General features: G+C 43.1%; 1 protein-coding gene across 1 annotated transcript in view; it reads left to right on the forward strand.

Moving 5' to 3' along the window:
• ADAM12 (ADAM metallopeptidase domain 12) overlaps positions 1 to 13,243 on the forward strand; it is a 350,504-nt gene that overhangs the window by 224,470 nt on the left and 112,791 nt on the right. Inside the window, exons 6-7 of the mRNA XM_075612257.1 lie at positions 6,612 to 6,795; positions 10,817 to 10,882. Coding sequence (XP_075468372.1) covers positions 6,612 to 6,795; positions 10,817 to 10,882 — 250 coding nt within the window. The remainder of the gene's footprint in view (positions 1 to 6,611; positions 6,796 to 10,816; positions 10,883 to 13,243) is intronic.

Here is a 13,243-nt window from a genome sequence, read left to right on the forward strand (position 1 = left end):
CCAGGACCTATCCTCACATGGTGGGTAAAAAACACATTCAATTGAGACAATCTGTACAGCAGCAGGTCAGCGCAGGTAGGACAGACAGACAGGTGGCCAGGAACAGTTGATGATAATGTCAATAGTCAAATGAGGAGGAAAGTGAATGCTGAAGGTCTCACAGTCCACAGAGTACCTCTTAGTGGGGTAGTGACAGCTACACCACAACGCTGCTCCCACCAGCTATGGCGTGCACACTGCCACGTCCTTCTGTTGTAACAGACTGTGTCCTCGCTGGGCTCTCAGCAGCAGCAATGGATGTAAAAGGCTGCTGCAGACCGATGTGAAACGCAACAATGGCGGCACGACGAGGAACAGAAGAGAGAGGTGACATCACTTACAGTACTTGATTTGATTTGTCTGACCGAAGCCATAGCACCAAAATGTCCAAGATTTTGTTTTTATATGTGGCAAAATCGGCAAAATGATTCAAACTACAGGCTTTCACCAACACGCGGAATTTAAATAAAATGTGCATTACTTCTGCGAATCAAATAACGATACATACTGTAAGCACATCTCTACACTAAACTACAGACACTGCAGGGTCATTTATCAAGATCTCTCAACCGCAGATGTGGAGGAAAGAATTTACCAGGGAAACATATCCATTGCTGTCAATTGCATTTTTTTTTTTCTTTCATTTGTTTCGTGCAGTTTTTTTCCGGTTTCCTTTTTTTTTTTTGTAGCTGGAAGAGTTTGATAAATGAACCTCTGTAGGCACATGTGCAAATAAAAAGAGTTGCAAGATGCCGGTGCACAATAATAGGGAAGCACATTGTAGGACAGAGGTAGCTTTGCTAGTTACCCAGAGATGGTCATTAAACTCAGTTTGGGAAACTGCGACAGTGGATACAGAAGTAGCCAGAATCTCACTGAAAATGTTTGCTTCGGAATGTATCAAGGAGATAGGACGATGACTACTGCAAGATAATATCTATTCACTTGGCTTGGAGATAACTATGTTCTGGGCCTGGAGAAATTGAGGAGTTGCCTCTCCTTTCAAAAACCAGATAGAATCTGGTACTTCTAAAATTATGAGCTCTGACCAAGTAGGATTTATCCTGGGTGATCAAGCTTCAGCTGATATTAGAAGAGCCGTAGACATCACTCAGTAGGCTAACTTTCTTAACCCTTGAGTGCCGTGGGGCCACGGCACCAGACTGCCAATGCTCCTCTGGCATATTGTGATCATATGATTACTCCTTGTGACCGATCTCATGATCACAACGTTACTGATGATGCCAACATAAGAGGAGTCTCCTCTTCCATTCTTTGTCTGATCAGATTGCGTTCAGCAAAGATCACAATCTTCCCCCTGGAAAACAATCACAAATCCCACAAGGGGGCTACTATCATGGGGTACCTGGAGTGTCAGACCTCATGATATGGTACTGTAGCTACATCATGGGGCACTAAAGGGGTTAAAGTATATATACAATTAGTGCAGCTTGACTCAAATAAAGCAATGAACTGCTTTGAAAGGAATTATATGTTTAGAACCTAAAACGCTTTTCGTATTACTGCCCCTTTGTCGTCTTGATTTAAAGACCTATATAATAATTCTTGTCACTTCATGTATGGCTGGCGTCCCAGCAGATTTGATCTCCATTACCAACAAGACAAGACAGGGTTGCCCCCTTTCCCACCTTTTATTTGCTTTATGTTTCGAATCCTTAGCTACGAAATGAAATGATATTGCATTGACATTAAACTTTCATAAATTTAAGATTGTTATGTATGCGGGTGAACTTCTAGTAATGTTAGCTAAACCATATCCAACATTGCCAAAACTTTTCAGTGAATTAGACCAATATAAGCTCATTTTAATTTGAAGATTATTCAATCTAAATAGGAGGTGCTGGCCCTTGGCTTAGAAAGTAATACACTTAAGCGTTTTAAGATTAATTTTTATTTTAAAAAGAGTATATCCAATCCTTAGGAGACCTTCTCACAGCTCATTACTTTGTGTTATATCTGGCCAATTATCCAGACTTAATTACAACTCTTAAAAAAGATATGGATGAACGATACAAATATAGTATTTCATGAATAGGAATAATTATTTCTATAAAAATGAAGATCCTTCCAAGGATTTTTTTGGGATACTCTCCCAATCAGGGTTCCCCATAAAGTTTTAAAAGAGTTTTAACCTAAGGTCCTGTCATTTGTCTGTCAGCATCAAAAACTGAGAGTGGAAAAATCAGTTCTAATTTCCACAGTCCTCGGTATTCCCTTGCATTGCCAGATATTTTTTTGCGGCTCAACTAAGCAACCTCCCAGCCTCCCACCACATACAGTAAAAAAAGTTAGCTATTGAGGCCCTAGCGTCTCTTCCTATGGCTTCTCTGAATTTCTTCTAAATTTAGCCTTAAGCAAATATATAACCACCCAGTGATAGCCATCACTTTGTTTGAGACTCATGGGCATCTAAACAGCAGAGGGCTTCTCAATCTTTGATGGCGCCTCTATGAGGTAACCCAGATATCCCCCAGTTTTATATCTGACCGTAAATACTCCGTAGATTAAACAAAAATGCTTCCAAATAAGATATTATTATAGGGCTAAATAATCCCTTTTAAGAAGCTGTGATCTAATTGCCATTTAGCTTCCGCAGAATATTTTAGATATGCGCAGATTCAGCATTATGCTCAATCGAAAAATTAAAAACCTCTCACAATTTATACCGTTAAAGATTTGTGAGTCTCTGTCATACGCCTCTACATGTAACAATGGTATTTGTGACCAAGACTACATTTTTAAAGCTGCCAGTGACTGAGCTCCAGATCAGAACCAACGCTAACACCACCCCTGTAACACCTGTTACTAGTTTTAAATACCTGGGCATATGGTTTGACTTCCACTTAACATTTGGGATGCACATTGATACCCTGACATCAAAAACTAGGTGTACTTTACAGGAACAAATCCTCCCTAAGTCTGCTGGTCAGAAAGTGTATCGCACAGCAGATGCTAATGCCAATTATCGACTATGGAGACATAGTATACGGCTCGGCACCCCAAACCCACCTTAGAAAACTTGACACCCTCTACAATTCAATATGCCGTTTTGTTCTCCAATGCAACACACACCACTGCTAAATGTTCAAAGAACTAGATTGGTCATCACTTGAGTCCAGGCGCAAAGTTCACCTTTCCTGTCTTGCTTTCAAATACTTTCTGGGCAAGCTACCCATCTATCTGAACAAGCTCCTCACCCCTACCACACGCAGCACTTATCTGAGATCTGACTCCAAAAGACTGTTCATGGTCCCAAGGTTCAACAAAGTATCCGGACGCTCCTCCTTCTCTTACCGTGCACCCCAAAACTGGAACAACCTACCAGAGACTCTCACATCCACCACCAGTCTAAGTTCTTTCAAAACCAAAGCTGCCTCACATTTCAATCAGGTCTGTAACTGTTTCATACGCCCATAATATATATTATCTTTAACTGTGCATGCAATGTCTTGTATTTAATGTACACCCTGTTCACTTATGGACTGTATTTGTAACCATGTATTATTTGTCATTTTAACTATGCCCAGGACATACTTGAAAACGAGAGGTAACTCTCAATGTATTACTTCCTGGTAAAACATTTTATACATAAATAAATATCAAGAAGGTCTGATCTTGACTGCATATATTTATTGGCTCCATTTGGTCATTTATCTCAAAATAATGTCTCTGGGAGCAGTGGCATAGCTAGACTTTCGTGGGTTCCGGGCAAAAAAGATATTTCAGGGCTCATTAATATTAATACGGACTCCATTTTTTTCTCCATATCCCATCCTCTATATAAGGGGTGCGTGAATTTCGAGGGGGAGTGCGGCGGTTGCAGAGGCCAAGCGCTCTTCCCCCAAGCATGTAAATTAAATGCTGGTGGGAGCTGTGCGACTTCTGAAACTTCCCTTACCTGCCCTCAGCCGGCTCTTCAGCGACGCAACGCCATGACAACGCGACGTCAAATGACAAATGGCAACATGTCACATGACATCGTGACATCATATGATGTGCAGAGCCCGAGAGCAGGTAGGGGGTGGGGGGGCAGGAAAGGGGGAGCACAGACAGGGGGCGCGCGAACTGAAAAGTTTGCACACCCGTACTACATCTCATCATCAACTCTCCCCCTCCCCCGCCTCTCCTCCCCCTCCTCATCATCATCTTCCCTCTCCCCCCACCCCTCCTGGCTCTTCTCTCTCCCCCCATCCTCTCTCCTCCCTTCCCCCTATCCTCTCTCGCCTCCCTACTACCTCCCTCTCTCCCTCCCTCTCTCTCCTACTCCCTCTCTCCCTCTCTCTCTCCCCCTCTCCTGCCTCCCCCCTATCCTCTCTCTCCTCCCCCCCCCTATCCTCTCTCTCCTCCCTCCCCCCTATCCTCTTTCTCCTCCCATTCTTTCCATATATACACACAAACACTACACCATATACACACATACCAAATATGCAATATTAGTACAGGGGTGCGCAAACTTCTGATGCTTCACCCCCCTGCATCCACTCACCAGGTGCTCGCGCACCCCTTACTTGCCTTTCTGCGTCAGCGGGGTTATGTGACGTGACGTCATGTTGCCATGGCAACGGGCATCAACACTGGGTCGTGTGACATCACATGACTCTGCGGCGTCATTTGACGCCGTGTTGTCATGTCAACACGTCATCTGAAGCCAGCTGAACCTCGGTAAGTTCAGTTGCATCTTCCGCTCTCCTCCTACTCACCCAAGCCTGTCTCTATATGAAGAGACACAGATGGGCCGCCGACAGGGGGGGGAGAGCGGGGCCCCACGGGCTTTGCCCGGGCTATAGCTACGCCCCTGTCTGGGAGGATGATTTAGGAGAGGAGATTTCAGAGCAAGATTGGACTGATATTTAGGAGAATGTGACCCACTCATCTATTTGTATCACTATCAAAGAGAATAGCTACCAAGTGCTTCCTTCCAGCTTATAATTACAAAGCGGCTTTGAATATTTTTCTGGAGGGTTGTAGACAAAGGGAAACCTTGTCTCCATTTGTGGTGGAGTTATCCAGTGATATGTCCCTTTTGGTCTCAGATAAAAGGTCTATCTGAGGTTTTAGATATCTCATTTCAGCTTGACCATTTAATTATACTTATGAGAAAGCCAACCCTGGATATATGTAACTCCTAGAAAAAGTTGATCTTTCATATTTTAATTGTGGCCTGGTGCCCAATAGCACAATGCTGGATACAAGTTTATCTTCCTTCTCTAAATCTAGTGTCTGCTTTGTAATAGCAATGGAAAAGATAACTGGTGGTTTTTTCCCCCAAGTCTACTACCAAAAAGATTTTGTAGACCTGGGATCTATGGGTGAGATTTTTTCAGACTACTTCCCAAATCCCAGGGACTTGCTCCTGTAGCTTTATGTATTCTTGTTTTGGTGTGTAACGGTGCGATGCCCACCCCCCCCCCCAATCTCATATTGGCCCCTATGTGCACAATCGCCCCCCCCTCCCAGTTACATCTCAGTGTAGTGTGGTGCACCTGCTGGCTCACAGGACTCCTGAGTCTCCCGCTCGTTGGTAGTGGGGATTTCACCATGACAGGCGTATGAGGTAGTCCTGAGTTCTACTCACAGTTGGTACAGCACCTCCATCCCTTCCAGATCCCCACGATAGCAGTGAGGATTTTCTGGAAGAGAACTCCTGGGTGCATCTTCTCCCTGATTAAATCCAGTCACAGGCAAGAAGAATCTTTTTAGCAAGGGCATCTTTATTTGCATCAGGCATGGCAGAGTGCCCATCATAGCGACCGGTACTTAGCCGCACATCTTGTAGCTGCACTTCATTAGGAAGGTCCCTTCTGACTCTTTAATCAGACAGGTATATTCTGACACCTCTCCCCTAAGGGAGACTACCAGCTGTGCCAGAGCCCTGGACACAGTGGGGTCTGCTTGTCAATCTCTGCAACTCACACTTGAACAGCCTTGAACACTGCAGGCAGGCTAGAACTCTGGATCAACCCTAACTTTAGGAAGTGATGCGTAATATATAGGTTCCAGAAAGACCCACCTCTGAGTCACTAACAGTGGACACAGAGCATGCTGTCATTTCCTTTGCTACATGTTACACATCACAGGGGTTGAGGGCAAACCTCCATGATGATTTCTGGCAACCCTGCCCTCTTACCAGGGATTACTGCAAAGAATGAGAGATATGTAACACCAATTTTACACATGGCTACAGGTGTAACACAATATCATGCTCTTTTTCCCATTTTCAGTACTTCCTCTCCCTTCTTTTATTTCTGTACTACTCCCACAAAACATGAAAATAAAAATAAATCTCAGAAATATTTAATATTTTGTCATTGGGTTGCTTTGTAAAAAGCTTAAGCCAGATTACATTACAGTGAAACATAAACGATGCTGTCCATATTTTGAGCCATTACAGCTTAGAAACAGCTTTTAAAGAATAGGCTAACAGAAAGTATTTACGTTGGCAAATGTTACATTTTTAGAGTGAGAACACTTGACTTGTTTAAGGCTTACACCAATAAAAAAAAAAAAGAAGTAACCAAAAAGAAATGACCATTCTGTTTGTTTATTTTCAGGGGAACGATTACACTTGAAAACAGAGCATATGTTTTGGAGCCACAGGCTAATTCTACAACCAACCACCTCTTCTACCAGGCAGAACATCTAAAACTGGCTTCTGGATCATGTAGCCAACATTTCAACCTCTCAGGCATTTCTTTGAACGACACTTTACAGTATTCTCAAGCTTATTTAAAAAGGGTAAGCAGTGCATCAGCGGTTTGTTTTAGACAAATGTTACAGCTTTTGTAGAATGACTTTAATCAAATAACACAGCAGGTATTCTGATCGTGACCATGCGCACCCTTGTCCATGTAAAAGTACGCAAAAAAAACTGTACCTATATTCCAGTTTCCTCTTTTCATATGAATGTTTGGAGCTATGTGATGCTTCTATAGTGATCTGTCCTGTGCTGGCCAAAAAGCTTAATATTTCACGCTGATTGTTGCTTATTTACAATTGTTTAAAACAGCAACGCTCCCCACTCCCCCCTCCACCCAACTAACTTCCTTTTTTATAATATTGGAACCAGGGGGCAAGGGGGACAAAATAGTAGAGGGGGATTGCTGTCGTATGTGTATTAGTGCCTATTTCTATCAGTATGTTATTGTGTGTACACTGTGTATGCATCAGTGTGTGCCAGGACTGGCTTGCAAAATCGCGGGGCCCGGTAAAGTGTGTGTGCGGGGCCTCTTCGCTTCCCCGTAGCCCAACCTGTGGGGCGGTTGCGGCTGCAGCGCTGGAGTGAACCCACCCAGGGGGGGGTCCTGACACGGAAGTTGGGCCCCACCGGAAGTCGAGATCGTCGTCTGGGTGTGCTCCCTCCGTCTCCGCTGCACCTGCTCCACAGATTGAGTCCCGAGAGAGAGTGCAGAGCCTCGATAAGCACAGATGGCATCAACATCAAGCCGTGAATTGTACATTGGAATCAAAGTGTGTGTGTGTGTGTGTGTATGTGTGTGTGTATGTGTGTGTGTGTGTGTGTTATTGTAAAGGAGATCTCTACTTAAAATGCTAATAAAATGTATAATAATGTCATAAATTCATGAGCACTCAAGTGCTGCAGGCACAGTAGAGGAGGAACAGTACCAGCAAACCACGTCCCATAAATGTTAAGTGAGAAATATTAGCGTTGGTATAGCAGCAGCATTTGTGTCCAAATTAGCCTTTATTTTAAGTTAATTATTTAGAAGAGCAACTTAACTATAGTCCAGGGGACCTTGTCACGCTGTGTAGCTAATACATTTGTATTTAGAGTAGTTTAACTGTTCAATGCATTTTACCAGGAGTGGGAAACTCCAGTTCTCAAGGGCCACCAACAGGTCAGTTTTTCAGGATATCCCTGCTTCAGCACAGGTGTCTCACCTATGCTAAAGCAGTCTACAACTAAGCCACCTCTGCTGAAGCAGGGATGTCCTGAAAACCTGACCTGTTGGTGGCCCTGCATTATACAGTATATACAAAACACAGTAGGCTGCTAGAAACATAAAAAAAAACATTGATATATGCTTGGAATTATACAAGAAACAATTTGCATGAAGAGATAAAAAACTAAGCAGTCAAAATATCAATCAAATATATGTCTGCAATTTTTAAGATAAGCAGAAACAAGAATATAGCCATGGATATTTCATAAAACAGTGGTGGATAATTTATTATCACTTTGTGACTACATTTACAATGATAGGAGATGAACAAATACATTATCAATCTCTCAATGATTCAGTGCACGGTTGTTATGCGTGTTTATCCAAAAAATACATGTCCCCATAAAAATGCAGGAAGGATGCTTGAAGGCACATTGCTTGTACTCAGAAGGCTGATAACTTGCTTGCTAAACGTTCTTGCACTGAGCATGCTGATGGACATTGGATCATATTTATTAAGTGGCACTATTTCCTAAAATGCCTTCCACCACTGCTAGACGACCTTTGACCCATTCACTTGAATGGACATAAGGCGACTTCATGCCCCAGAGCTTGTCGCATGGCAGTTAGTAAATATGGGCACATATGAAGTAAACATGTCCCAATCCCTAACCAAACCTTCAGCACACTGAATCCATAACATGGGGAGTGACACTGTCTTCATCTACTCATCTGTTTTATGTCTGCAGCACTCTCCAATAGATAGTAACAAATGTAATGAAACATCGGGCAACCAAAGCAACGTACGTTTTGGACCCATGTGGTCCTTTCTCAAGCTCTTGGTTTAATTTCATTAAATTTTTTATTACTGTATCTGTTGGAGAGGGCCGCAGACTTCATTTTGTTGTATATCTACTGGACTGGCTTGGTGATCCCTGTCCTTCTGCGAGCACCTCAATTCCTGTTAAGTAATTCTTATTTTTGTTTATAGATTTTGTCTTGTTTGAGTGCACCCAATCTGATTTATATATATATATGGGAAGGGAAGAACATTGGCGCAAAGCTGCTAACTAGACAATAAAAATTGAGCATAAATGGACTGAGGATAATTGGGAATTGCTGGTTGTTCTGAAATGAAGAGAAACAAAATATAGTGAAGTACGTTTTAGTAAAAGAATATGCGCAAAGGTAGATCGCTACTTACAAAGTAGCAGATGTTTACAAGCATATAGGATATAATAATCCTCTCCGTCCTGCTGCCTGGAGTCACGATGTCTTTGCTGCCTGGAGTCACGATGTCTTTGCTGTCTCGAGTCACGCTGTGTTTGTCCTCCACGTGGAACGCTGAGATCCTCCGTAGTGGCTCTCCTCCAGCTGCAGCTATTCTCCTGAGCTTCCTGGTTGTTCCTCCGATCTCGCGAGACTAACCCGCTGACGTCACTCAACCGGGATAACGGCAGCAACTCGAGTGTACTGTCCAGGAGTGCTCGGGAGTTTTTGCTGACTGTAGAAACTGGATAGGGGAGCTAAGAATTGTCTTAGAGCCTCCACCATACGCATTTCGTCCTGTAACTAGGACTTAAATAAATAAATGGATAGTGTACTATGAAAAGAGTCCAATCAATGGGATCGGGGACCGCGTATGATCTAGAAATGAGAAAGCCAATATAGTGAAGTATGTATAGTTAGTTTCACACCCGCAAGCACAGATTCTACTTACGAAGTGTCAGATAAAAACAGGCATTTCAGGAATAAAAATCCTATCTTTAACTGCAATACCGAAACGATTCGCCGCAAGATCCGTTCGCGCGATCACGGAAGACGCCGTCTGCAATCCGACGCTTGTGCTAAAGTAGACACGGTTATGAAGGTCGGGACATTTGGGGAATGATGGCTGACGCCGGTCACACTGCAGTTATAGGAAGTGTCATAGCGAGTCTTCAGCACAAGCGTCGGATTGCAGACGGCGTCTAACGTGATCGCGCGAACGGATCCTGCAGCAAATCTGTCCAGTTTTGCAGTTAAAGATAGGATTTTTATTCCTGAAATGCCCGTTTTTATCTGACACTTCGTAAGTAGAATCTGAGCTTGCAGTGTGTGAAACTAAATAGACATACTTCCCTGTATTGGCTATCTTTCTCATTTCTAGATCATACCCGGTCCCGGATCCCATCGATTGGACTCTCTTCATAGTACACTATCCATCTATTGTTTATTAGTTTATACATTGTTTGCAGTGATTTGCGCCTTTTGTTTTCTTTCATATATATAGATGTATATCAAAGCAAAACAAGGAAGCACACCTTGCAGAGAGTATTCAAAGCTGATATAGGCAAGTGCGCTTGACATATAGAAACCTAAAACAAAATACTCCACCACAAACCAAAGACGCAAAAAAAAGCAAACACATCATTACCCTTCATAATATTAAAAATATTACCCTATTATTAAAAAAAAGGTCATATGCATAGCAATTTAATGTCATAAAGAAAGCCAGCTTTTTTATTTGTTCTCAATTCTTACAAGAATCTCGATATTCACCATATTCATGTGCATACATTTGTATTAGAGCTCACTGAGATCTTGGAGAGGTGTCGGATAGAAGGTCATAAAAGCCATTTCCAAAAGTGACGTGTCGGGGTAAAAGCCATCAGGAGCACACAATGTGCAGCTTTATGCATTTGCTTTTCTTATTACCCAAAGAAATGTCCTAATTTGAAGACGTGAGAAAATATATTTGGAAACCTCAATTGTCACTTGAGAGGCTAACTTGGGACCGTGAGAGCCTAGATTGATAATGAACTGTTGTGACTTGTAACATTCATATGCAAGTTATATTTCATCTGTTTTGGCAGCACAAAAGAGATGCATTGAAGATGACCAAGTATGTGGAGCTTGTTATTGTAGCTGATAATCGTGAGGTAAGATATACGTGAACAACTGAAAGCATTTTGCAAGGCTTCCTCCTGCCTGGTCCATGGAGAGAAATCAATGACTTAACACACCGGTAATATTTTGACAGCTTCAAAACTAATGGTGTGAAAAGGAAGTAGGGCTACTGTTAGCTAAGCAAACAATTTTTAAAGGTATAATCCCTCCTGTCATGTACACACATGCCTATGTGTGCGTGAGTGTGTATATGAAAGGTTTTAATCACAAACTTGCCATCCAATTCGTCTCTCACCTCCCTGCAGGGTATTATAATGAGTAGGCTAATACACCCCTTTGTAAACTTGAAGGTGAACTAAATGATGTGGTACAGGGTTTGTCACCACATCGGGCTGGCCACTCTGTCGAAATCGAGCAAGTGCCGATAATTTGCCAGGTACGTCAAAAGGTCACTGTAAAGCAGTGTTTCCCAACTCCAGTCCTCAGGGAACCCCAACAGCTCAGGGAACCCCAACAGGGAACCCCAACCACTGTAAAGCAGTGTTTCCCTGCTCCAGTCCTCAGGGAACCCCAACAGCTCAGGGAACCCCAACAGGGAACCCCAACCACTGTAAAGCAGTGTTTCCCTGCTCCAGCACAGGTGGGTCAATCAGCGGCTCAGTAATTTTGACTGAGCCACCTGTGCTGGAGCAGGGACATCCTTAAGATCTGACCTGTTGGGGTTTCCTGAGGACTGGAGTTGGGAAACACTGCTGTAAAGGTTAAATTATCAATGCTGGTCAGGTTATACATACCTGCAGGTTGAACAATATTCAAATTATTTTTATTCCTGTTAGCCAGTAATAACTAAGTAACAATAGAACTGCCCTTTGTATATATATATATATATATATATATATATATATATATATATATTTATATATATATATATATATATCTTGTGTTTGACATTTGTAGAGCATCATATATCCTCACCCTCAATTACACTTTTTGGGGACATGGGACCACTCGCTCCTTCCTGGTCGTCATTTTAGTGTAAACAGTTAGAGAAAGTTGGTCCCTGATAACACAAAGCATGTCTGTAATTGCTTGATAATCTCAGGGGCACAGACAGGGGAGACAGTTGGGACAGCTGTCCCAGGCCCGGGGAGTGCCTGGGCCCCCCGGCTGGTGACCCTCACATGTACTGCCTGATCCATGGGCCTGTAAGTGCCTCACTTCTGCTGGCCGCCGGCCCTATACGGACCTCTAGCAAGCACCTCTACTGGGCCCTCTATGACAGCCTGAGACCCTTCCAGAGGCCTTTAGCAGACCCCCACAGGTAGGCCCCTCCGAGAATGACCACTCGACTCCCCCTTCTGCTAGGACCCATACCTTTTCCCCCAGGTCCATACAATTCTTCTCCCCATCCCACCCTCCACCCAGGCCCATACCTCCTCCTCCCTCCCCTCCCCCCCAGACCTATAGGGTGTCACCAGTAAATAAAGCCTGTCATGATGGATGGAACTTACTGTATCAACAATTTTTATATTTTGGGGATTCTCGATTGAGCAAACAAATTAAGCAAAATAAATGGTCATTTATTTCCTTGATAGACAAACACCACACGACAACTTAAGAATACACTTAATAAAACACTTACTTAAATGGGGGAACGGGATAAATGGTCCAGTGAACGAAAAACACAGAAATCTTAAACACAAAATTCAGTATTTAGATAGCTATATGCTGACACCTTCCAGAAAGCATTTTTTTCCTTCTAAATCCAATAAAATTAAAGCACTGTTGAGGTCTTTTTCACTTTGTTGTACCGCTGTAAAGGTAATTTATTATTCCCTTTCACAATAGTGCATAGAGCCATCACCTCACAACAGGTACTATAGCAAAAACATGACCTTTATTTTATGCATCTCTCGAAAATCAAATGTCATGTGGGGATATCTTTAGAGTGCTGCATCAGATAAAGAATAATAATATTAATCACCATAAATAAACATCATAGCAATCCAAGCAGGCTTTTTATTACATAGGATTGAAGCAGGGGGTCTTCGGAGCTGGACCCCATTAATCTCAGCTCTGGGGACCCCCTACTTCCAGAGATACTTACCTCCGAACTTACCTACTTACCCGTATCTTCTGCAAGTTTAAAACTCCTGGGTCACATAGGCCAACAGGAAGCCGCACCGGATGACGTCACAGCTTCCTATTGGCCCACAGGATGCGGGAGCTTTCAAAAGCGGCCGTTACGTGAACCCAGCTAGCGAGCCCAAGCAGCTACGGCACCCACTATGAACCTCTGTATCTCCGGAAGCAAGAGGTCCCCGGAGCTGAAAATAATGGGGTTCAACTCCGGAGGCCCACTGCTACAATCCTATGTAAAAGAAAAAATCGCC

This window comes from Ascaphus truei, chromosome 8, assembly GCF_040206685.1.
Source record: "Ascaphus truei isolate aAscTru1 chromosome 8, aAscTru1.hap1, whole genome shotgun sequence".
NCBI lineage: Eukaryota > Metazoa > Chordata > Amphibia > Anura > Ascaphidae > Ascaphus > Ascaphus truei.